Below are 27,782 nucleotides of genomic sequence, written 5' to 3' on the forward strand. Positions count from 1 at the left end.
AATGAAATGTACGGGAAAAGTTTTGTAAAGGTGCAATAATGAAACTTACTCGTAATCTTGGAACGTGGATGTCTCTCTTTAAAGGCGCGATACAACCTGCTAATATTCAAATCTTGGCTGAAATACTCTTTTACTTTTTCTTCCCCCATAATTACAGTCTGAACTTGGGAAAGAGTTAACATGCTCGAAAACAAGGCGCACACCTTCTTCTCTGAACTTACTACTAAAGCCTTACAACTCTGCTTTTCTTTGAACAGTACTTCACCGTTTCCCCCCAGACACTAGCTATTCGATTCTGCATTTGGTTATTGATAAAACATGGAGAAAGTGTTAGGTGTTCCTAAAGATCAGCACAACGTCACACTTTCCACCTGTCAACGATAAACAAACAATAGCTTGCCGTCTGCAGTCCTTTGCTTCGTCATACTCATCACTTTGCCTTCTTTGTACAAGAGTAATAGACCAGTAAAAACTGTCTTTGATGGCATAGAAGCCGTGGAAAAGAACTGTCTTGTTAAGTGGGACGCAGTCACACCGGTGTTTACACGTACATCTCATCTAAAACAGAATTATACGTGGGTTCTGTCATCATATAGGCTAAGAAACGAACTAGTAAGTCATTCCTTTGTAAAAATTGTACCTATCTGTGAAATACTAGGTTGAATATCAAACATAAATATTTTGTACACACTTGGTCTTTAGAAATAATTACATTGTCCAAACCTATTCTTTATGCTTATTTTTTCCTTTCAGCAACATGTTTTTATGATTCGCTTTCAGTTCTACGTAGTGTCCTTTCATTACTAACTGATTCTGCATCTTTTGCTCGCATCACTCTTCAATTAAATTATTCTTTCAGTGTACTGCCAAAATGTAAAACAGAAAACTGAAGCGACAATTAAAATATTTTAATCAGAATAATAAAGCTAGAATTCACAATGTTGGTGTTGTCGTTGTCCTCATAAACAACATTCACTATGAACAGTTAAAGCTTGTTGACACTTACTCGACTTCATCGTTACCAGCGTGCTGCCACATCCCTCATGCAGTCTGCCGAGCCTTATATGCACCTCCATCATGGACCGCTTTCGAGGTTTTTTGGCGGTGGCACTTTGGTTAGCTTTTTGGATCTAATTCAGTATTTTTAATTTTGGCACTTAGCCCATTATTGATGTCCAGTCTTCAACTGACAACTCACCGGCCAAGAACCTGCGGATAGCAAAGTGTGGTCTAAAGATTCCATCTGCGAATGTCACTAGGCACACCGTTTCACTGTCACATTCATTGAAATAAGAAAGTGTCAGTCAAGAACTTAAATCCGCGAATGTGGCTGTCAGTCGAAAACTTGATTTCTGAAGTTCGCAAGAACAAAAACTCGTCTGATTAGACGTAAACACATCAAACAAATGGAGTCAATACATCTTCAAGCCTGTAGTATGGCCCAAACGTAACAAATCAGTGTTTCTTCCTAATAGGTAATCGCTAGAGACTGACAGACAGTTGGAGTGTACTGGTTAGCTGCGCCTATCCCCGTAATGATTTTTCAAGAGTAGCCACGGAGTAATACATCTCTCGCTCCATTGAGGTTCTCCTAAACATACAATCACTGCCATAAATCCGCGGTCTCGTAATAAGAAAGTTTCTTAATCTCAGTAGCAAACCGAAGTAAGAATAGGTGCCGATATTGGAAGTAACCTACTGCATAAACAAACGAACGTTGTAACGACGCTGACATGTAAGTGAAAGAAAGGGGTAAAAGTGTGATATTATAACCGATAAGCATGCAACTAATCACAATAACATTTAAAATTATCCAAACTTTTTTGCATTGTCTTCTGCAATTAATTAGCTTTCAGAATGCCCGCTGATGGTGAAATTATCGCTGAAATTAATTTGGGGATAACATACAAGGTTTTGCGTTAATGTAGATCGACATTCACATTCATGTGAAATGCACGTCTTGTGAGTGAAGACGTTGACAGGTCACCATTTCCAGTACGCGATAGTGTGTTTAACAAGACGTATAAAATGTCAGCACTATTGTACTCAAACATTTTCGTTTCTGATGATAGCGTGTACAGTGGTATGTCGTCAGAGAAACCGCTGTCATTTTATTTGCTGTAGTGGAGAGATTAGCCGTTTCATCCCACAACAAGAAGTGTGTAAAATATTTATAGCTCGTCTTCTTGTTACATCACAAGATCAGGAATTTGCCTTTTCCGTCGCTACAAAAGTTTATGACCATGGCTTCCTTCGTCTACCTAGGTCTCTCTCCTTGGGGATCATAATCCATTCCTGAGTATTATTTCATCTGTCATTCAGTTAAAATCATACTGCATTTAACTCATTACGTACGTTTTCATCACTAATTACATTTCTTCTTGCGTATGATACGAAGTCTTCATGCTGTGTGTAGCTGTTTCACTTGATTAGCTAACCTGTTATTGGAGTTGAAGACAGCGTGTCAATCCAAGTTCACCGTTGTCTTGGGCCAAAGTAGAATAACATTGTCAAATCGGGCGTACAGGTGGCTTGTCCACCCAGAAAATGCGATTCCAGTCAGATTCACCAGCCTGAAACATTTCGAACACAATCAAAACTCGAAGCCCTTCCGTAGCAAACAGATGACGCCAACAGCTGCACGATGACAACACCTTTCCTCTGTGATTTCTTGCCTCCTTTACGGTAGATTTTTTTCTGTAAATCTGTTCTCTCAGGAGAACCTGGGATGGAAGTTCAGCGATGCGCAATGTGCGCCCTGCTAAAATTGCAAGAAAGAGACACTGGTCGTGGCAATGTTGACAGCAGGCACAGGCGGTGGAACGCCCGATGGTGTCGCATTCCGATCCGCAAGGGGCCTACCAGTTACAGTAATGGCAGCGCACTGGAGTCTGGTAAACACCCGACTCGCGTTACGCCGCTGATGGGCCGCCACGGCCGCTCCTATGAGCCTCAGTTGGGCTACTCAGTATCGTGGGCCTTCCGACCGTGCGCTTTATGACCCGTGACACCACCGTGGTGCTTCCGACCGCAAATGTTTCAATAGCGTGTTTTCCGACCTTCAAAAGAAGTAGCATCAGGAGGGAGGCTCTGCCGACCGTTTTCTAACAACATCCCTTCACATTTTATCCAGGCTTAGGACTGGTGCCGGCCGGAGTGGCCGTGCGGTTCTAGGCGCTACAGTCTGGAGCCGAGCGACCGCTACGGTCGTAGGTTCGAATCCTGCCACGGGCATGGATGTGTGTGATGCCCTTAGGTTAGTTAGTTTTAATTAGTTTTAAGTTCTAGGCGACTGATGACCTCAGAAGTTAAGTCGCATAGTGCTCAGAGCCATTTGAACCATTTTTAGGACTGGTAATGAACGTAATACACAGACATATTTATTTATTTTTACCTTTTTTTCTCCTTAAAACCTAACAGCAGCAATTGATTAAACATCTTGTCTTATTTTATGAACTTCAATCTCTCATTCAATTCTTTGTAACAAAGCAGACATTTTAAAAATCATCTTCAGTCTCCCGAGTCGCTATACAGTGTGTATCAAAAAGAATCATCCGATTTGGCACGTCTATATTTCTGAAAATAATAAATGTATGCAATGAATTTTGTTTTTTGATGAACCGGAAAATCAAAACTTTTTTATACCTTTTCTTGCCACGTTTAGGTACAAGGCATATGCCAATGCGGTATTCAGATTGTTGCCACGCTGCAGTGAGCATGTCTTGAGTTACAGCTCATTGTTATTGGTAACGGAGGCACATAAACAGAGTCGTTTCATAAACCCCCCCCCCCCCCCACAAGAAATAATCACGTACAGTCAGGTCCGGTGACCTTGGAGGCCAGTAATGTAAGGCTGAATCATTTGGTCCAGTGGGACCGATCTATCGTTCAGCAATCCTTTGATTTAAAAATTCCCGCGCTTCCAGATGGGAGTGTGGCGGTGCCCCACCCTGTTGGTAAATGAAGTCCTTCGAATAAGTCTCCAACTGTCTGAAAAGAAAGTTCTCAAGCATATCGTTATATGTGCTTCCTGTAACAGTGTTCTCAGCAAAGAAAAATGGGCGATACACCTTTTCCCGTGAAACTGCACAAAAACATTAAATTTTGGATAGTCCCTCTCATGTTACACAACTTCTGTGGTTGTTCCGTATCCCACATTATGGCGGTTCACCTTTCCATTTAAATGGAATGTTGCCTCGCCGCTAAACACTAAGCGTGGAAGAAAACTGTCATTCTCCACCTTACCAAGAACGAAATTACAGAACTCCTCACGTTTTTGTTTGTCACCTTCACGAAAAGCTTGCAGTAGCTGAATTTTGTATGATTTCATGTGTAAACGTCGACACAACGCAAGCCAGACGGACATCGGGGGCATGTTGCGCTGTCTAACTGCACGGCGACGGATTTCTGTGAATTCCATGTGAAACTATGGCGGATGCGTTCGACATCTGTGTCAGACACTCTGGGAGGGTTCGGCGATTTGCCTTTACACAAACAATCTGTTTCTCGGAATTGTTCATGCCATCGTCTAATGCTCTGTGCTGTAGGAGGATCCACACCATACCTAATACGAAAGTCACACTGAACAGTTATTATTGACCTGCATTGGACAAAACGCAGAAATCAAAACGCTTTTTGTTATCCCGACACTATTTTTACTAGAACTGAAGTGGGCGCACTCTGCTGCTACATATCAGGAACCGTGTTAAAACTCGAGAGTTTGCTCTATCCAGGAGTATGTAGTTCACGCACATATCTCAAATAAGTTATGATTTTTTTTTAAATCGGATTATTCTTTTTGATACACACTGTATATTCTTATACTTTATTTTAATCTTTTGGCGAAATCTACGAGGGGCGCCCCATATTGATCACACTTTGTTTCCCATCATTCATTATGCGCCGTTTGACTCGACATTACAATTGCACGCATGCAAAACTATGGTTTAACCTTAGGTGGCAGGTCAATCACTAGAACTATTACGTAATCCCTGCGCAGAAAGCCCAATTTCTCAACAGCTTTTATTACATGAGTGGACAACCTGAAGTGCGATCATGAAGGACAGCGCTGTACGAAGCGCTTTCTGTGAAAGGATGGTGTAAACACTACGAATATTCACAGGCGACTGGTGGCAGTGTGTGGAGAATGTACACCGTCGCGAAAAGTGCTGAAAGAGAGAGAGAGAGAGAGAGAGAGAAAGAGAGAGAGAGAGAGAGACACCGCGACCGCGTCACCAACCATGGGTCATCAAGCCAGCTATTTTGTATTGCCTGACTTTGCGATTACGATTTGTAAAGTGTACGACAACCGTTACATTAGATGTATTTTGTACTTGGGCTTAATATCGGTTTCGGACAAACACATCAGAAATTAAAGTACATGCATATTGTGGAGTGTTATTAGTTGCCTAATTTAACGCCCACAGGTCCTACTAATGTTAAACTTACTTGTGTTTCAGAGACGGGGAGGAATCTCCGTAGAACGAACGGACCAAAATGCCATCTTCATCCGTATGGTCGGTAAGTGAACGATTATTTATAAATAGCGTACAAACAGAATCTTATGACACGCTTGTGCCCTACAAACAATAATAATGTGCTTCGGACCAGCTCTGAAATTTCTGAAAATTTTGTAATTTGTAAGGAAAGCTCCATATGAAGTTTAGTATGAAAAAACTGAGTATCTACAACTTTTAAAACAGATGATAAGAACGTAGTAATTTTATAGTCATTAAAACTTCAGAACTGATAGAATTGTTCTATATATATATGAAAGTGTCTTGGCTTGACACCATTATACTCATTTTATATACTCCAACGCTTTCACAGTTTTGGGTGGAAACATTAATTCTTCGCGTTAGGAGAAAAAGAGCCACCAGCAGGTGTACGATACCAATTTCATTGTGTGTGGCGAACAACAGATTTTTTAAAAATTTTTTAGTAATACATTTATATTGTAAACTTCGAGTTTTCGAAAACTTTTTCTGTTCTTCTTCTTCTTCTTCTTCGTCGTCGTCGTCGTCGTCGATATTTATTTTTACTGCTGAATATTGCCGTTTTTCAAACTTCAGCATACATCACGATCTTCAACTTCCCATATCCACGTCTGTCGTTGTTGTTCCTTAATGTCCGTATTCTATCGTCCATTATCTAGTCCTCTAGATATTTTATTTTCACGGGGAATTCAACACAGAATTTCGTCTCTCTGTTATACCACCCTATCGATATTTTAGTTTCGTAATAGTCAGTGGCACTTACTCATTTTTTCTCTTATGAATTTATTTGCCGTATTAATCGAATTAAATCAGGTGATGCTGAGGGAATTAGGTTAGGAAATGACACTTAAAGTAGTAGATGAGTGTTCCTATTTGGGCAGCAAAGTAACTGATGATGGTCGAAGTAGAGAGGATATAAAATGTAGACTGGCAATGGCAAGGAAAGCGTTTCTGAAGAAAAGAAATTTGTTAATATCCAGTATAGATTTAAATGTTAGGAAGTCTTTTCTGAAAGTATTTATATGAAGTGTAGCCATGTGTGGAAGTGAAACATGGACGATAAACAGTTAGGACAAGAAGAGAATAGAAGCTTTTGAAATATGGCGTTACAGAAAAATGCTGAATATTAGATGGATAGATCACGTAACTAATGAAGAGGTACTGAATAGAATTGGGAGACGAGGAATTTGTGGCACAACTTGACTAGAAGAAGGGATCGATTGGTAGGACACGTTCTGAGGCATCAAGGGATCAGCAGTTTAGTATTGGAGGGAGGCGTGAAGGATAAAAATCACAGAGGGAGACCAAGAGATGAATACAGGCAGCAGATTCAGAAGAATGTAGGTTGCAGTAGTTACTCAGAGATGATGAGGCTTGCATAGGATAAAGTAGCAGGATAGACCAAAACAACATTGTCCCAATATTTTATTTCCTACATGTACGTTGTCATTGCTTTTTCGGCAACCTTCTGTTTTCATACTGAATGTGCATTTAACGATCCTGTTGCTCTTGCCACAGTTTTATTGAAGTATATACTGGTTCAAGGCTTGCCACTTGAGGCACATTGGGAATTTACTTTCTAATACAGCACCCAGTTTCCAAATGAAATAAGCCATTTTAACTCTCTTGTTTATTATATTTCTCTGCCCATCTGCTTATTACATTCAACTGTCCTAAATATATAAATTTGTCAACTATTTCTGTAGCTACATCATTAACCTCCACTGTATTTTTATTGGCATACCGATTGTACATTATTATGATCTCTGTGCAACTGATGTTAAGGCTTGCTGTCATTCTTGCTGTGTTCAGTTCCCCCATCCTCTGCTTACGTTCTTCCAGGTTCGAAGTAAACAAAAAAATGCAGCTGCAAATCTAAGACGATTCACCTAAGGTGCTTTAGCGCATATTTCTTCTTCATATGAACTTTACGATTTGGAGACCTCCTTCGAGGCTGAATGTTCATTGATTGTCCCTCTGGAGACCTACCTGCACCGTGAAGACGGAGCACTCCACGAAAACCGATCTCAGACAAAGAACAGCATACTACGTAGCTAATTCTACGGGTTAAAACAATTTCTCTTGCAAGAATAGTTCTGGTTTTGGGCAAACATTCTTGTAAAGAGAGATAAACTGCCACATACATCCTAATTAGTTCGTACAAAGCACAGCTGCATCAAAATATTGTCTCAAATTTCCTGAAGATCGAGATCTGCTTGTAACAGCAATAATTTTTTATACAAAAGCGTAGGCATCCTCCTGCCTTTTCTCCGACAGAAACTATAGACTAGAAGAAAAAAAAAGTACGTTGCACTGTTTCAGTACAGCTGCAAAACACATTACATTTCCATGGCTCTGTATTTCTATCTTTCACCCAACACCGGAGATTGTTTGGTTGGCACTTATGTTTAGCATTTCCGTACAGCAGATACCAAACCCCATCGTTCAAGTTTGCGTGGATGCCTACCACCAGGGACATACGTGACGCATTGACACGTGGCGTTTCTCAGATGAATGGTGAGGAGGGATGTGTGACACACAGTATTGAGGTCGAGTATTAAAAAAAGAACCTGTCACCAAATTCAGATGCGTGATGCTAGATTGTAACCAGACTGCTAAGTCGGTACGATTGTATTACAGACACATTTGTGAATTTTACACTGCAGTCTTCGGAAGAAAAAAAAGATGTTTAGCGAAATGTTATTGGGTGAATGTAAAGAAGCAATATTTGAGTCATGTGGTGCGACCATTGTTTCGTCTTCATCACGTATTTGCAGATGGACCATAAAGGCAAATTATGAGGCATTAGGCCGCTCCTTCAGGCGTTTGGACGTCAATTTTCTCGTACTTCCTCCGCGTTCTGGAAATTGGCGATAATTTCTGTGTCCGGCTGTTTTTATGCCGCTCAAAGTGTTGTGGTTCATCTTAGATTGCGTAAAATTCCGTAAATGAAGAGCAAGCGGCTGCATGTTACCAGGAAACGGGTTCCTGAGACAGATGTGAAATTTCATAAGTAATTTGTCAGGAAAGGAGCGGAGCTTTAACGGAACTGAAAGAATAAATGTAGGGCTCTCTATCGATGTTGTAGCAATTTTTAACACTCACTTTTTTCACATTCGAAACCAGTTACACGGCATTGGGGTGCAGATTCTTATTCATAATGATCTATTTGAGTGATTCTACGCTGTGAGCGAGCCGTCTGTGTCGAAGGAAAGAGTTTGGACTCGACTTCCAATCTATCAAGAATGCTTCATACCAAAACTAGTTTTTCCCTGTTGTACTCGCAACCGTATCCCCCGTGGACTTCGGATGGCTTCCAGACAGTGTCTTGCAAACGTATGTGTATTGGCTCGTTGCTGGCACACCATCGCCAAAGGAGAGCTTATGTAATTACACTAAAATAGAACTTATATGTAAATAAGCGGCGCTATTTGCAGGTGCGACCTTTGGCGGCACCTCACCGCCCGCTGACCTCCGACATTCAGCGGCGCACCAGCCGAACCTCCTGCCGGAAATTGGCGGAAGCCTCCCTTTCCTTCCCTCCCAGACTCAAAGCAGCCGACCTCGTGCGCTGCGTGTCGCACACTGCTTCGTTCACTTCACTTTCTCCATTTGTGCTCTCTACACTACACCACATGGCGTGTACTATAAGGTCCGTAATATACCAGTATCGTTTTCAACCCAATCCGCCCACTTCGTTTCTGATTCATGGATGGTATGCGGGGGAGGAGTATTTTAGACACCCTTCCCTTAATTACATTTGTCGTCATCGTCATTCAACAGATATAAGTGTTCCGACTTACCAAGAAGCGTCCGTTCTTGAATTATGAGCGTAATAATTTCAGTGGCATAGGAGCCTTCTCGTAGCGTCTCCCCTTCCAGCTTGCGGAACACTGCTGTAACGCTTCCAACCTGCTTGACAATATCTTTTCTTCCATTAATACAACTTGGTAAGAGCTTTCAGAGTGACGACCAGGACAAAGAAAACATCAGGCTTGGATATTCTAAGCGACGTTCTTTGTACACATTATTATTATTCCTCCCAAAAATCTCATCCCCATTCCTTTTCCAGAGCAGCTGGCAGCGTGCGCTGCACGTCACACATCGCTCCGTTCACTGTAGGGTATGGTCTGTGTCACAAGGTCCATAATACACCAGCACCGTTTTTACGGCATGTGAAGAATGGCCACTAATAAGCCTCTTGGGGAACTGTGATTTATTGATTTTTCTTCTGGTCCTTAGTTACTCTACGTGTAGGCGTCTGATGAATGTTCCCGGATGTTGCACGGGAGAAGAGGCTCTCATTAATCTCACTTAAGCTCTCGAGAGACATCATTCGCCGATCTTCATGTTCGTATTTGTTGCATTTCTGTTGCGACCTTCCTCCAGTCCAACAGGCTGGGATCTTTCGAGCTGCTACTCATCACGCACAGTATGCCATATTATACGAAACACTAAATACTTAAGTGGTATTTCAGCACATTTCGTGAAAGTGTTTGTGTAGGACACCAGTCAATCGGAGTTTATTTTCTTTCCCTGAAATGTAATCATTCCGCTGTATATCCCCACACCTTGTCAACTGCAGGTCTTTCTGGAAGGCGAATGGCTGCAGCAAAAACTGCTAAATTTTGCGACCCTCCCCTAACTGCTGCAGCCATGTGTGCGGTATTTCTCGGCTGCATGCGTGCGTATATATGAAAAGAGGTGAAAGTCTTTCTCAGAATTTATTACAAAGACAACTGAATAAATAAGTAAATAAATTACAAAAGTCGAGTTACGGTGGTTACAAAGTGATCTTCCGGAATAGCAGGTGACCATACGAGAAAATACGACACTTGGGGTTTACAAATCGTGCGCGTGTCTCTAGAGAAACTGACAGGTTTTGGCTAGTAGAAGCGATTTCCATCGCGTGAGGTGGCGCAATGGTATGGCACAAGACTCGTTCGATACCTTACGAAGCAACATCCTCTCAGTAGTCATCACGGCAGTACTGATGCGTCCTCTGAGCTGTTCTTCTATTATTGGCGGCGGGGATACGTAAACCGGTATTGAATGTACCCCCAAAACAAAAAGTCACAAGGCATTACGTCTGGAGACCTTAGGGACCAAGGAAACATTCACTTCTTCACCACTATGCCCAGTCCAGAGATGCGGAAAATTTGTTTAGGTAGCGACGAATACCGATGCTCCAATGAGGGTGTGCCCCGTCTTGTTAAAAGATGAAAATCTCGGAATCAACAGTCAGTTTTGGAAATGCCCGCAACTGCAGCACGCCAAGGTTTTGAGGTACCCTTCACAGTCTTATCACAGAAGATAAAGGGCCAGTTAAGTTTCGTCTGTGACATTGCACAGAAAACATTTATCTGCGGCGAATCTCGTTCATGCGCCTAAATTTCAGGAGGATTTTCAGTGCTCCCAAATTGCGGTGTTTAACCTTTCCAGATAAACGGAAGGTTTCTTTGTCGCTGAATATCGGCTGGAGGCGAAACGTTCATCCTCAAACGCTTCCTCCTATGCGATGGGAAACTGCAGGCGCCGGCCATAACTTCGCGTTTTAAGTGTTGCACGAGCTGCAGACCATATACTTTTGAAGTGTAAAATTTCCCACACAGGTTGCTGCTGTACTCTAAGTTCGTGGCTGGTACGAACCTTTGATTTTTTTTTTTTTTTGGACTACTTACGAAATTTTCCCCTCACCTTCTCCAAGGTTGCATACGTCACATTTGGTCGGCCGGTGCTTTCTTGTCCACAGACACAACCAGTTGTCCCTAAATTGTCGATACCGATGCACAACGCTCTGTTTACGCGGCGGTTCGTTTCCGTAGTTCCTCCTGACTACCCGCTGCATTGTTATAATGGATAAACATCTCGCATATTCTGACACACAAAAACTCGTTTTCCTTGCTAGGTCGCCATTTTGTCAAGGCACTGCACTTGTAACGCCAACTGCTGGGCACAATGAATATTCGCTTACTTTACGGTCATACTCAAGAACCTATCATATTTGTACATTTAATACTTTGGAAAATACAGAACTTTGAAAACGAATGGATCATTTATAGTTGCTCTGTACAGAGATGACAAATATGAAGAATAGTCTAAACCCCCCTTTCCTATGGCGCACAAACCCCGGGGCTTTCAGGTAAAGGAAAAACTAGTGTAGTCAGATTTGTTTATTTCAAAAAATGATTAAAATGTCAATATTACGCAAGTAAATCGAAGGAAAAGGAAAGTAATGAGAAGACGACAACAACGATAAACTTAACATCGCAATTGGTGATTACGAAGTGGGTGACGTTAAGGAATTCCGCTACCTAGGCAGCAAAGTAACCATGACGGATGGAGAAAGGGCACAAAAAGCAGACTAGCACTGGCAAAAAGGGCATGCCTGGCAAGAGAAGTCCACTAGTATCAAACATAGGTCTCAATTTGAGAAAGAAATTTCTGAGAATTTACATTTGGAACACAGCATTCTATGGTAGTGAAACATGGACTTACGGAAAATGGGAACAAAAGAGAATCGAAACATTTGAGATGTAGTGCTACAGAACAATGTTGAAAATTAGGTGTACTGTTAAGATCAGGGATGACTAGGATCGGCGAGGGAAGGAATACACGGAAAACATTGACAAGAAGGAGGGACAGGATGATAGGTCATCTGTTAAGACATCGCGGAATAACTTCCATGGCACTAGAGGGTGCTGTAGAGGGTAAAAACTATAGAGGAAGAGAGAGATTGGAATTCATCCAGAAAATGATTGAGGTCGTAGGTTGCAAGTGCTACTCTGAGATTATGAGGTTGGGGCAGGAGAGTAAATCGTTGGCGCAGCATCTAACCAGTCAGAAGACTGATGACTCAGGGTCCGAACTGAACTTTTTATGGCTACTTAAAAGTCGTCATTCGTCTTCCAAAATATTAAAAATACGCCATACCCCAAAGTCTAGCACCCCTCTCCAAACTATCGTGTCGGTGACCTTGCCTCCTCCCCTCTTACTAGAACCTATCGGTGAATTTCTGGACTACTTCATTCGTTTCATCACGATAAATTCACGAGGCCCACACATGAAGATAATTGATGTTGGTCTCTTATTAAAATATGTGTTACACATGACTTCCCTCCAGTACGTACATTCCATCGGAACAGATTTGTATGTTTTTTGGTACTTGCCGACGACAAATGATGACCAAAGGCATCGCTGTGTGAAGAAGAAATTTACGGGTACCATTCACTGAATACTGGCCCCTATTTTGACTGGACCAGAGGTGGAATTCTTGCTAAAAGCCCGTTAGGGAGCCTGGAGATGGCGTAATGTAACTCTAAATTTGCTTGCTCAAATAAAATAACAACTGGACATTTAGAGGGTTGAAGGTGTTCTGATTCGACATTTTGTATTGAACAGCCGAGGTCCCGCAAACATCTGTATAAATATGGACTTAGTTTTTCCGATTCGTTTTATAATGGAGGAGACGCTCACGCTTGACAGATTCCGCACACGGGAACTGTCTTAATGAGGACGAGAGGCACTTGCTGACCGCGGGCTGCCGAACTCTCAGGGGCGGCGCGCTTCCATTAGCGGCGCGTCCTTCCGGCAGCGGGTCGGGTCGTCACTCTGCGCGGCGCTTATTTAGCACATCAGCGCCGTCGCCGCCGCCGCCGCCGCCCTAATGACCATTTCCTTTCCTCCGCGGCTCTGCGCCTTCCTGCCGCCGGAAAGGTCATAGGGCGCGCGGCTCTGCCAGGTGCCGAAATGCCCGCCACCCTAATGGCCGCCGCACCGAACTTTCCTCCCCAGTCGGTGTAGCCGCGGCTCTGTTCGCAACCTCCCCCTCTTTCGTCAGTGTATGCATTTCTATCGGCACCATTTCCCAAAACTGTGGTGCGGAGAGCAACTTCCTCTGTTCCTCCTTCACGTGACACACGATATCGTAATGAGGTACGGTCTTCTTTGTGTGGAGTTGCTCGGAATTCACCTTTGCGAGGTTAAGATGTCAGCGATTGTGAGCTATAGGCTCTTTTCGCTGGGTCTTCATTTACATAACAGTACTCCGCAATCCAATGTACAATGCGTGGTGGACTTCATAATATTGCTATAACGGCCATCACGAAAATAGGCACCTCAAGGTCATCTCACCATTGTACAGCTTTGCATTTAGTGATAATTTTAAGTGGTAGCTACACATATCTGTTTTTAGTTTCGGACACGATTCAGTACTTTCCAAAAAGAAAATTCTTGCGAGCTGCTACGAAAGCAAAACCTACTGTTAAAATATTTTTGAAAAAAATTGACTGTCAGTTGTTCATTTCTTTTACACAATCATGATTTCAGGTCCTCAGCCATTCTCAAGTGTATGTTGAACTGTCTGTGCATGTAATCGTCGAAAAAATGTATTGCTGATCTTCAAAACCACTTGTTGTATTACAGGATATGACTACATGCCGATGATGCGTAATACACTTGACATTGTGGACAGTGAGAAACCATTAACATACAGTATGGCATATTTAACACCTAATCTGTTCATGTGACCTGCATTCATTCCTCCTGTCAAAACATTTCCCACTTATGTCAGTGTCACTTGATGAACAGAAGTGATGAATGCAGGTCACAGGAATAAAAAAATGGTTCAAAAGGCTCTGAGCACTATGGGACTTAACATCTGTGGTCATTAGTCCCCTAGACTTAGAACTACTTAAACCTAACTAACTTAAGGACATCACACACATCCATGCCCGAGGCAGGATTCGAACCTGCGACCGTAGCAGTCGCGCAGTTCCGGACTGAGCGCGTCACAGGAATACATTGGCCGTTAACAGTGGCGGCTGTTGTGTAAGAGCATGCGGATTTTTCGTTGAATGCTGTTAAACGTTATGTAGATGCGGTATTCTGAAACACACGGCACTAAAACATGGCTACACCTCTAGACTCCGTGAAACTTGACATCAGGGTCGTCAGCTCACCTTCAGTTGCGCACATTTTAAGATGCTTTCACGCATGCGCAACTGGCGTGACGTAATATCAAATGCCTAGGGATTTGATAAACAATGCGCACGGTTCACGGCGCGCACAGCTAGCCCTTACCACTCAACTACAAGTTTACATCGTTGCCATGAGGTGATAGCACACTGGAGTAGATTAATATCCCCGTTTGCTTGACATAAATCCCTCTAGACGGTAGCACACACCTCAGATATGTCAGTTCATTCACTATATATTAAAATTTGTGGGATTCTGAATGACATATAGTATATGGAGTTCTGGATTTTATCATACAGTAATCCATTTGAGGCTCTAAGGACCATAAAGCACATCATCGTCGATTGTGAGACTACAGCATTTATTCACGGTCGTGACATCTGTTGATCTTATGGTAAGTCGGGTTTGCCTGTGTTGTAGGTCCACATTGTTTATAGAAACATTCACGAAAAGCTGTCTCACTGGTTTTAAATGTGGGATCGACGACGGTGTCATTTTCGCTCTTACGGGGTTGTCAGCGCTTCATTTGTTTTCTAGTCAGGTGGCCATGTTGGAAGACAGTGGTACTTCAATTTAATAATTTCCACAAATGGCAGTTGTATTTGGAGTTGGTTGTTGACTGTTCAGTAATCGGCTTTCGTGTGCAGTGTCAACATTAACTCTGCTAAATTTGTTTTAAGCGTCAACAGAAAAAAAAAATACATGGAAAAGCTAGCTGAACATTTAAGAAATAAGAGTAGAGTAAGTGTAAGTTTCGTGTGGGTGCTATGCAATCATGTCTGAATTTTCAGCCCGGAAGTTAATTCGTTTACTAATACGTATGTTAGGGATCTCGTATTCGTCCCAAAAATAAAAAAGCACAAAAACTCGCATTCACACAAAAATGCGAAACTCAAAGAAGTGAAATCTTAAACATTATTTCGTTCTTGCTTTAAATTGTACTTTATTATGTACAAAACAAAATGCCACAAAAACGGTTCTTTCTTTTTTCAGACAAGTTACGAAAATTATTTAATTATTATTATTATTATTATTATTATTATTATTATTATTTCTTTCTTTCTTTCTTTCTTTCTTTCTTTCTTTCTTTCTTTTCTCACAAGGGAACCTCCCCATCGCACCCCCCTCAGATTTAGTTATAAGTTGGCACAGTGGATAGGCCTTGAAAAACTGAACACAGATCAATCGAGAAAACAGGAAGAAGTTGTGTGGAACTATGAAAAAAAAGGCAAAATATACAAACTGAGTAGTCCATGTGCAAGATATATAACATCAAGGACAACCAGAGGTCAGGAGCGCCGTGGTCTCGTGGTTAGCGTGAGCAACTGCGGAAAGAAAGGTCCTTGGTTCAAGTCTTTCTTTGAGTGAATATTTTAATTTTTTATTTTCAGACAATTATGTGACGCACATGCCGTCACGAGTGTCGTATAGAATATATCAGAAGTGTTTTCCTGTGGAGGAATCGGTTGACCTATGACCTTGCGATCTAATGTTATCGGTTCCCATTGGAGAGGCACGTCCTTTTGTCTACTAATCGCACGGTTTTGCGGTGCGGTCGCAAAACACAGACACTAAACTTATTACAGTGAACAGAGACGTCAATGAACGAACGGACAGATCCTAACTTTGCGAAAAAAAGAAGAAAATTTTTGACTCAAGGGAAGACTTGAACCAAGAACCTTTGGCTCCGCAGCTGCTCACGCTAACCACGGGACCACGACGCTCCTGTGCTCACATTCTCCTTGAATGTTGCTTATCTTGCGCATGGACTACTCAGTTTGTATATTTTTGCTTATTTTTTTCATAGTTCCACACAACTTCTTCCTGTTTTCTCGATTGATCTATGTTCAGTTTTTCAAGGCCTATCCACTGTGTCAACTTATAACTAAATCTGAGGGGGGTGCGAAGGGGAGGTTCCCTTGTCAGACGTTATGTCTGGTCAAAAATGGAAAGTGACGCGGACCTTGATCAAGCGTGACTTCCTTTTAACTGTATGGTATATGTTACATTGCATTTAGGAACTTTCGGGTAATTGAACAAGTATCAATAATTACAGATTTCTGTAGTTGTATACATACGTTTGGATGTAGCTGCATTGCGTTGATGTACTGGTGGATATTGTGTGGTATGACTCCTGTAGTTGATACTATAATTGGTATGATGTCAACTTTATCCTGATGTCACATGTTTTTGACTTCCTCAGCCAGTTGGATGTATTTTTCAATTTTTTCTCCTGTTTTCTTCTGTATATTTGTTGTACTAGGTATGGATATTTCGATTAGTTGTGTTAATTTCTTCTTTTTATTGATGAGTATGATTTCAGGTTTGTTATGTGGTGTTGTTTTATCTGTTATAATGGTTCTGTTCCAGTATAATTTGTATTCATCATTCTCCAGTACATTTTGTGGTGCATACTTGTATTTGGGAACGTGTAGTTTTATAAGTTTATGTTGTAAGGCAAGCTGTTGATGTATTATTTTTGCTACATTGTCATGTCTTCTGGGGTATTCTGTATTTGCTAGTATTGTACATCCACTTGTGATGTGATCTACTGTTTTTATCTGTTGTGGTATTGGGATCTTTAATAATATGCTTGCTGTAATATCTAGTGTTTATTGTTTGATCCTGTATTGCAATCATGAATCCTTCCATCTCACTGTATATATTGCCTTTTCTTAGCCATGTGTTGGATGCGTCTTGATCGATGTGTGGCTGTGTTAGATGATACGGGTGCTTGCCATGTAGTGTTTTCTTTTTCCAATTTACTTTCTTCGTACCTGTTGATGTTATGTGATCTAAAGGGTTGTAGAAGTGGTTATGAAATTGCAGTGGTGTAGCTGATGTATTTATATGAGTGATTGCTTTATGTATTTTGCTAGTTTCTGCTCATTCTAGAAATAATTTTCTTAAATTGTCTACCAGTCCATAATTTAGATTTTTGTCGATAAATCCCCTTCCTCCTTCCTTCCTGCTTAATGTGAATCTTTCTGTTGCTGAATGTATGTGATGTATTCTATATTTGTGGCATTGTGATCATGTAAGTGTACTGAGTGCTTCCAGGTCTGTGTTACTCCATTTCACTACTCCAAATGAGTAGGTCAATATTGGTATAGCATAAGTATTTATAGCTTTTGTCTTGTTTCTTGCTGTCAATTCTGTTTTCAGTATTTTTGTTAGTCTTTGTCTATATTTTTCTTTTAGTTCTTCTTTAATATTTGTATTATCTATTCCCATTTTTTGTCTGTAGCCTAGATATTTATAGGCATCTGTTTTTTCCATCGCTTCTATGCAGTCGCTGTGGTTATCCAATATGTAATCTTCTTGTTTAGTGTGTTTTCCCTTGACTATGCTATTTTTCTTACTTTTGTCTATTCCAAAAGCCATATTTATATCATTGCTGAATACTTCTGTTATCTTGAGTAATTGGTTGAGTTGTTGATTTGTTGCTGCCAGTAGTTTTAGATCATCCATGTATAGGAAATGTGTGATTTTGTGTTGGTATGTTCCAGCAATATTGTATCCATAGTTCGTATTATTTAGCATGTTGGATACTGGGTTCCAAGCAAGGCAGAACCAGAAAGGACTTAATGAGTCTCCTTGGTATATTCCACGCTTAATCTGTATTGGCTGTGATGTGATATTATTTGGATTTGTTTGGATATTAAGTGTGGTTTTCCAATTTTTCATTACTATGTTTAGGAACTGTATCAATTTAGGATCTACTTTGTATATTTCCAATATTTGTAGTAACCATGAGTGGGGTACACTATCAAAAGCTTTTTGGTAATCAATGTATGCGTAGTGTAGCGACCTTTGTTTAGTTTTAGCTTGATATGTCACCTCTGCATCTATTATCAGTTGCTCTTTACATCCTCGTGCTCCTTTGCAACAGTCTTTTTGTTCTTCATCTATAATTTTGTTCTGTGTTGTATGTGTCATTAATTTCTGTGTAATGACTGAAGTTAATATTTTGTATATTGTTGGTAGGCATGTTATGGGGCGATATTTAGCTGGGTTTGCTGTATCTGCTTGATCTTTAGGTTTCAGATAAGTTATTCCATGTGTAAGTGTATCAGGAAATGTGTATGGGTCTGCAGTGTAATTGTTAAATAATTTAGTTAGATGTGAATGTGTTGAGGTGAACTTCTTTAGCCAGAAATTTGCTATTTTATCTTTTCCAGGGGCTTTCCAATTGTGCGTAGAATTAATTGCTCGGGTGACTTCATGTTGCAAAATCATCACTTCAGGCATTTGTGGTATCATCTTGTATGTGTCTGTTTCTGCTTTTATCCACCGTGCATGCCTGTTATGTTGTACCGGGTTTGACCATATGTTGCTCCAGAAGTGTTCCATGTCTGTTATGTTTGGTGGATTGTCTGTTTTAATGTGGATGTTATCTATTGTGTGGTAAAATTTATTTTGGTTTGTGTTGAATGTTTGGTTTTGTTTCCTTCTATTTTCACTTTTTTTGTATCTTCTAAGTCGTTTGGCCAATGCTTGTAATTTCTGCTTCTTTTCATCTAATTGCTCTATCGCTTCTTGTTGTGAGATTTTACCTAACCTTTTTCGTTTTTTGTCTGACATTTCATTTCTTATAAATTGTGTTAGCTGTCCGATGTCTTTTCTCAGTCTTTCTATTCTGATCTGTAGCCTGTGTTGCCATGCTGGTTTTGTGGGTTTCTTCTGTGTGTTGGTTGGTTCTGATCTCTGCCTAGTGTGCATATTTAGTGTAGTGAGTGCTCCTATATAAACCAGTAGTTGTAACTCTTCCATAGTTGTATTTTCATTTATTTTGTTGTATATGATTGTGTTGATAGTTGTTGTTGTTGTTTCGACTTGTGGGTTATTTGGTGGTCTATGCAAGAATGGTCTAATGTCTGTATTTGTGTCTTTGTATTCTATATATGTTAGCTGAAACTTTTCTTCTGTATCTAACATGTGTGTCACTTCGTGTTCTATTTGTGCTTGTTCTGGTGGCTGTCTTAAGATTTCGTTTTCCTCTGATTGTTTAATTGGTGCGTGTTGTTCTTTATTTGTTTGCTCTGGGATGTTTGAGTCCATTACTGTATTTTCTTCTTCTTCTGATTGCACATTATTTTGTTCCAGTATTTGTTGTACTTGTTGTTTGATGTTTTCTAATTCTGACTGGGGTATCCTGTTATTTTTGATTATTACACGGATCTGATCAGCTAGTCGTTGTTCTGTTAAAAATTTTAATTCTGGGTATCTGGTAATAAATGTTGTGTATACTTGTGATCTGTATCCAGTTGTGTTGGTTCCTAGGTTTGTTGCTTGGTAATAACAGAACATGAGGTGTCGATTATTATTATTATTATTTCTTTACTTTCTCAGACGTTAAGTCTGGTTGAGAATGGAATTTGACGCGGACCTTGATCAAGCGTCACTTCCTATTAACTGTACGGTATGTGTTATATTGCATTTAGGAACTTTCGGGTAATTGAACATGTATCAATAATTACGGATTTCTGTAGTTGTATATATGTGTTTGGATGTAGCTGTATTGCATTGATGTACTGGTGGATATTGTGTGGTATGACTCCTGTAGTTGATACTATAATTGGTATGATGTCAACTTTATCCTGATGCCACATGTCTTTGACTTCCTCAGCCAGTTGGATGTATTTTTCAATTTTTTCTCCTGTTTTCTTTTGTATATTTGTTGTATTGGGTATGGATATTTCGATTAGTTGTGTCAATTTCTTCTTTTTATTGGTGAGTATGATGTCAGGTTTGTTATGTGGCGTTGTTTTATCTGTTATAATGGTTCTGTTCCAGTATAATTTGTATTCATCATTCTCCAGTACATTGTGTGGTGCATACTTGTATGTAGGGACTTGTTGTTTTAAGAGTTTATGTTGTAAGGCAAGCTGTTGATGTATTATTTTTGCGACATTGTCATGTCTTCTGGGGTATTCTGTATTTGCTAGTATTGTACATCCGCTTGTGATGTGATCTACTGTTTCTATTTGTTGTTTACAAAGTCTGCATTTATCTGTTGTGGTATTGGGATCTTTAATAATATGCTTGCTGTAATACCTGGTGTTTATTGTTTGATCCTGTATTGCAATCATGAATCCTTTATTATTATTATTATTATTATTTCTATTATTTTTATTAGTGACAGTAGGTATAGCTGTATAAATACGTCTGTAAGTGTAGCTGTTATACAGCAGATCCTGTTAATTTCAGACCTTGGTATTTATGTCAGTCTTAAAATTTGTGAATTCCCAAAATGTATATCCACGAGCCGTCACTGGCCGTTAAATTGGCCATACTGTGTGTTAATGACAAACTGCCTATTGGCTTCTGTCTCGGGTTTTCGGCCGACGTTCATCTAATGATTTTTCTGACGTTTCGCCAGCACGAGTGGCTGGCATTGTCAAAGCTTCACCCTCCATTGCCGGTGGTGAACTGGAGGCGAGCTCGCGGCCGCAGACTATATGTACCTGGCGCGCCAACGTCCGAGGGCTTCTCCGCGGTCATTTCCGGTGCGGTTCTCCTCTTGCTACCTGCGACGGTCGTTCGCTGCAGTTTTGATGTTGTTTCGTTATTTACGAAAGTGCCACTCAGCGACGCTCTGGAGCACATCGGTTCCATGTTCCCGCAAGACATCAAAAAGCTCTTCCATGCATGTCTCACCACGAGCTATTTCACGTGGAATGGCGATTTCTACGAACAGCTGGAAGGCGTCGCCATGGGTAGTCCTCTCAGTCCAGTGGTGGCCAACTTCTTCATGGAACAATTCGAAGCACAGGCACTGGACTCGGCGACTTGCAAACCTAAGGTGTGGTACAGGTACGTCGATGATACTTTCGTGGTGTGGAGCCATGGTGAAGAACAGCTCGGTGAATTCCTGAGACACTTGAACAGCCTCCATGCCAACATAACATTTACCATGGAGGTAGAAAAGGACAGGAAACTGCCATTTCTAGATGTGCTGGTCACAAGGGACGGCGAAAACCTGGGACACAGCGTGTATCGAAAACCGACACACACGGACCGATACCTGCACAAACTGTCAAACCACCACCCGAGCCAGAAAAGAGGCATGATTAGTACGCTCGTAACGAGAGCTGGACGAATATGTGAGCCTCAACACCTCAAACGAGAAATGCAACACCTGGAAACTGTTCTGAGGAGCAATGGGTACTCCACAAATTACATTAGAAGTGTAACAGAGCTAAACACTCGGCGAAGTAAGGAACCAGAAAAAGAAATGTCGGGTACGGCCTTTCTGCCATACATTCCCAGAGTGACGGACAGAATCGGCCGTATATTGCGCAAACACGGCGTAAAGACGATTTTCAAACCGACAAGGAAGATCAAAGAGTGTCTTAGATCGACGAAGGAGAAAAGAGACCCACTTGCAATGTCGGGAATATACCGTATAACTTGCACATGCGGAAAAGTTTATGTCGGAATAACTAGACGATCCATTAACACCAGGATCAAAGAGCATAAGCGACATTGCAGGTTGGGGCAGGTGGAGAAATCGGCCGTGGCAGAGCACGCACTGAATGAGACCGACCACGTAATAAAATTCGCCGACACGGAAGTTCTGGCTGTAGAGAAGCACTATCACACGCGCTTGTTCAGAGAAGCTGTAGAAATCCAAAAACACGCGAACAGTTTCAACAAGAAAGAGGAAAGCCTTAAGGTAAACGGATCCTGGCTTCCCGTACTGCAGCGAACGACCGTCGCAGGTAGCAAGAGGAGAACCGCACCGGAAATGACCGCGGAGAAGCCCTCGGACGTTGGCGCGCCAGGTACATATAGTCTGCGGCCGCGAGCTCGGCTCCAGTTCACCACCGGCAATGGAGGGTGAAGCTTTGACAATGCCAGCCACTCGTGCTGGCGAAACGTCAGAAAAATCATTAGATGAACGTCGGCCGAAGAACCCGAGACAGAAGCCAATAGGCAGTTTGTCAACAAGTGGCCACGAAAGCCTTAACAATTTTGTGTGTTAATGGTCCCTCATTGTGCACAGTGTCGGCCATATTACGTATCTTCGATGTGTACTCGTATCCTGTAATACAATAACTGGTCTGTAAGACGAGAAATATATTTTTTCGATGATGACATGTCAAACATCGGAGAACGCTACAAACCCGAAATCATGATGGTGTATAATAACTGAATAATTAAGTCAAATGGCGGAAATTTCTTTCAAAAAAATTCTATATGAGTGTGGTCCCCTGCGAAGGAAAAACCATCAGTGTTACAAGATATTTTGATGATTTTTTTTATATCAACCTGTGGAAAAAAATAGATCCGCAAACATATTTGGACTGAAAATAATATATGAACATTCCCAAAGTTCCTAGTTGCATATTATACATATTTTATGGTGAAAACATAAAGGTATTTGGAGATGAGGAAAACATACCGTAAGAGGCATGAAACTCTTCCGTCTGTGTAACAGCCGGCCGCGGTGGTCTCGCGGTTCTAGGCGCGCAGTTCGGAGCCGTGCGACTGCTACGGTCGCAGGTTCGAATCCTGCCTCGGGCATGGAGGTGTGTGATGTCCTTAGGTTAGTTAGGTTTAAGTAGTTCTAAGTTCTAGGGGACTGATGACCACAGCAGTTGAGTCCCATAGTGCACAGAGCCATTTCTCTGTGTAACGAAAAATGCCGACACCGGTGTATTTGCGTTCTTGTTGGAGCTTGTAGAAATTTCCAGCGAGAAAGCTGTTAAGAAAAAAAATTAATTTTGCCAAGATCTGAGACATCATTGTTAGATAGTGTTGCGTTTGAATGCATTTTATTTGCGGGAGACTCGTGTGCGACAGCACGTGAGTAATTCCCTGCCGCCGCCAGGATTTGGTTCCGAGAACACTCCCAGCAGTCCGCAAATGTTTCAGTTGCTGCTCTTATTGACCCTTCGTTACTGCACTTACACCCATATCGTCGATGTACGCTACACAAAAGTAACTGTAGGTGCTTTCATTCCAATATTTCCGTTTAAGTGGAGGAAAATACATTTTTACGTGTGGTTTTGTGAAACCACAATTTTTATCGAAGTGTAGTAAAAGACTGCCCTCAGCACGCACTAAGTGCAGTTTAAACAAAACTTCGTTCTTTTTGCTGCAGTATCACTGCATTTCGTTAAAAATTTCTGAATCAAAAACCAAGTGAGCGGAGAAAACAAAGAACAGATTTCTGAGCCAGAATTATTAATTTTTTCACTGAGATAACTGTGTTTTTCTAGCTGTCGGATTCATTTGAAGAATATCCATATCGCTTTATTAAGAAAAGGCATCGCTATTGCCAAACTTGATGACTTTTTTGGAGTTCAGTGGGAGTGAAACTAAAAGCGCAAGCATCCTCTCTTGCCTCCAAGACACACATAACTATTAGAGCCGTAAATAATTATTTTTATGAAGCCCCAAAGAAAGCTGACAGTCGTAGTCCGTAATGGGTACAATAATAATAATCCATTTACGAGTAGTACTGAGTCGATAATTATCAGTCCTTCCGGATATAACAGATTTCGTGTGTCTTATGTAAAAATTAACTCTTTGGGCTATAACATGTCTTCAGACCCGGCCTCTTGAAATGACGTCATTGTCAGACTGTTACTATGTCCCTACCCCACCACTATGACAAATTTCTGCGAACTCGCGTGGATGTCTGCTATATAAGCACTGAGTTATCCGTCCAAGTTGATCGATAGGTTTTCCATTCATACTCCGTGTTGGCACGACACCACTGGAAATGTCTAGTTCGATAACTTAATCAGTCTCACCGACCAATTGACCTACAGAAAATGAAGTAAAAATAAAAAGACAACCGGGTGTTAGAACTTCCGTGCACTTCATCAAGATTGTGCGCCGCGCTCGCTGAAGAATGGCGAGGCGGGCAGATGGTCCCGGGCGGAGCACCGCCCAGCCTGAACTGGTGGGGGCCGCTCTGCCAGGACCACCCACGCTGCTAGAATACCGTAGCCGGCTGATGTCACTGTCCGCCTTCTGCCTGCTAACTGCCTGCTCCAAGCCTCTATGGGCAGGTAATGAGGCACCGGCAAACATTGTACCCGAATTAAACACCAGAGTACTTCAGCGTGGAAAGGACGCAACACGGGTACATTATTAAATGAAGTCAGTACAAGTAAAACGCTTCGATTAGTAGTACCTAATTCATATGTTACGTCTTGTGGGTATTTTCAGGCATAGTCGCTGGCAGTGGGACATTTAAGAAATTAGATTTTATTGAATCACACTACTTGGATACTGCCCCATGGCTTGGGTTTCTCAGTACGTTCCATGTTGCATGCGGAACAGTGACAGATACCAGCGTTGTAGTATGCTTTAGGAGTGACTGGAAATATTATGCCTGATTCTTGGAATACAACCAAGAAATTTGTAAGAATTTAACAGTATACTTACACACTACGAGTTCCACAGTGTGACGCTGCCCGGTGCATAATTTTTTAAGAGCGTAGTAATTCATGCAGCTGCACTCAAGTGAAAAGCAATTCTGATTAAATTTACTTCGTAGTAACGTCATTGCTGCACTCCATTAGAGTAAGTAGTTGTCAAAACTTAGTGAAGAAAAGACAAGCGCGCCAAAACGGTACGTTTCAGTGTAACTAGTATAGCTGGTGTTGTGAATGCCATTGTGGTACACTTCACACAGCCTAGGCGGTAGGTGGCGTAGTGATAAGACACCTCTTCAATCGCAAGACACCTCAATGCTGTGGCACTGATCTCGCCGTTAAATAGTAAGTGTCGTGCCGCTCTGGCAGACTGTGCGCTCATCTCCTCCAGTGGACCAAGATCTGATCTCTTTATATTCAATGACGAGCAGCGCGAAATAGTTCTGGTGTTTCACCCCATTGGCAGCTAACTCCATTCGCGGATCTCACTCGGGAATACCGAGCGAGGTGGCGCAGTGGTTAGCACACTGGACTCGCATTCGGGAGGACGACGGTTCAATCCCGTCTCCGGCCATCCTGATTTAGGTTTTCCGTGATTTCCCTAAATCGTTTCAGGCAAATGCCGGGATGGTTCCTTTGAAAGGGCACGGCCGATTTCCTTCCCAATCCTTCCCTAACCCTAGCTTGCGCTCCGTTTCTAATGACCTCGTTGTCGACGGGACGTTAAACATTAACCACCACCATCACTCGAGAATATTCGGAGTAATTACATATCATAAGCTCGTATTTGATTTTAATTCGTCATAAGTTGTAGAAAAGACTTGTCACTTACACAATGAAATGGCGATGCATTACTTTTTGTGAATCTGTCGCATTATTTTTAGTAGAATTAGTGGCCTTAATTGAGTTTGTCCGAAACTAGCAATGATTCTCGAGACTATAGTCTTATGTTGGGTTTGAGGTATCATGGATGGTACTTCCATATTTTTCCAAAATAAAAATCAGTCATCAGCTGCGCTTTCGATATATTTCATTAGTTAACAGTTACAGCAAATTACTCATTAATCTTCGAGGTTCAATGCTGACTTACAACATGGATTTGCAGATGACAAATCAGCATCGGAAAATGAAGAGATCCTTCTCTAAGGGAACATAATAACATGACAAATCGCAAAATGTACATAGTGCACGTGATGATTGCAACGACGGACTCCACCTAGTCAGATACTGTTATGCCTTCAGTTTCTCAGTGCTTCCCATTTTCCATGCGTGACCGTAACAGATATCGTTGAAGCTGCTTTAGCAGTAACTGGAAATATTTTCCCTGCTTCTTGTAGTCAACTGATCTTCCTTATCAATATTTTAAGTCAGTATTGAACTTCTAAAGATGATACATTAACCTGTAGAAACCGGTTCAGTTTAAAAAAGTATTTCAAAAGCGCAGCTGACGATAGATTTTGTATCATAAAAATATATACGAATTTCCAGCAGTCTGGAAATTTGCAACTTTCGATTATTATTACTATTATTATGAACCGCTGTGTTACTAAGTAGCACAGTTTGCCGTCATTCGTCGGAGCATAACGCACTTTCATTCTTAAGCATAACAGTCTTACTGTCGATATTGATCACTGTAAGAACTCCCACATCATTATTTGATGACGACGATTCATTTGCCACCGGGCGCTGTTTTCTCTGATCTTAACAACATGCACATTCAATAGAATATTACCGTTTACATAGTATACGGTGATCTCAGAACGCTATTTGAAAACTCGACGATGGAATAAATTGCTCTCTGTCTCGTCTACTCCATTTCGTAAACTATATTGGTGTTCATCATGACTTTCTCCGTTATTCAAAATAAAATAATTATTACGGCGAGAGGGAGGGATTTTTCGATGTCCCAAAGACGGCAAGTTTATAAGAAGTGAATTTCAGACTGTTATTACTTAGTTTCATTCTAATCTCTGACGTTGTAACATTCTTGTCAGAACACTTCAATAATTTGTTTCTTCCTAACGATCTCCTGTGTTCGTTCATATTAGCTGTGGAAAGTGTAAAATATTATATTTGCTACATACAAGTACAGTCTTATGAGATCAACGTGGGACGTTCTTAGATGCATCCACATTCGTCTGTATCGTCTAATTCTGAAAAGTCCACTGAATGCAGTTTTAGTATAGATTGTCAGAGTAGCTAGTGGATGGCGATGGTCGTGCACCAAAACTCTCCTATAAAGATTTTGACCATTATTAGGGGATACGAAAGTTGTTATAATTGAGCATCTTGGAATGGGCAACTGGCGAATACTTGGAAGTCTTACCCGCTGATGATAAAATACCTCAGAAAAGACCTGGAACTAAATTAGTGCACTGCACTGACGCACGAAGGTACTTTCCCAACTAATAGCTGGAAAAAGGGTTGAGTACAATGAGAGAGTTTTAGTAGTCGCGGACTGGTATTTTGCTGACGTTCCAGAATCCTCAATGATGGAATCTACATGTTGGGAACGGGTTCAACAAATTTCATCGATTAATTCGTAAACAAAGTGAGTTAGTGATCTGAAGATGTGTTTAGTGAGGCAGAGAAATTTTCCCTTTTACCCCGTAACCAAAAACTGCAACGACCGATCAGTTCTACTTCATCGTTCAAGATCAAGTGTAGACTCGAATATGATTGTGACGATTGCCTAAGGCGCGTACACGCTAGGCCAACGAACGAAGCCAACCTTTTGGTTGGCCGACATACGCTTAGTGCGTACGGGCTGCAAATAGGAGCCAACGAAACGGTTGGCCTTGGTTGCGGATCGGTCTGCTGGCGGTAACATCAAAGCATTGCTGGTTGTTTGGCCTTGGGACCTCTCTTCTAGTTTGCTGGTTTGGACGCCGTATCGAATATTGGGTGGTTCAGTAGG

General features: G+C 41.4%; 1 protein-coding gene across 3 annotated transcripts in view; it reads left to right on the forward strand.

Moving 5' to 3' along the window:
- LOC126259161 (uncharacterized) overlaps positions 1-27,782 on the forward strand; it is a 659,794-nt gene that overhangs the window by 135,035 nt on the left and 496,977 nt on the right. For all 3 annotated transcript variants that reach the window (XM_049955714.1, XM_049955715.1, XM_049955716.1), the window contains exon 2: positions 5,460-5,520. In XM_049955714.1, coding sequence (XP_049811671.1) covers positions 5,514-5,520 — 7 coding nt within the window. In that variant the 5' untranslated portion in view covers positions 5,460-5,513. The remainder of the gene's footprint in view (positions 1-5,459; positions 5,521-27,782) is intronic.

This window comes from Schistocerca nitens, chromosome 5, assembly GCF_023898315.1.
Source record: "Schistocerca nitens isolate TAMUIC-IGC-003100 chromosome 5, iqSchNite1.1, whole genome shotgun sequence".
Classification (NCBI taxonomy): domain Eukaryota; kingdom Metazoa; phylum Arthropoda; class Insecta; order Orthoptera; family Acrididae; genus Schistocerca; species Schistocerca nitens.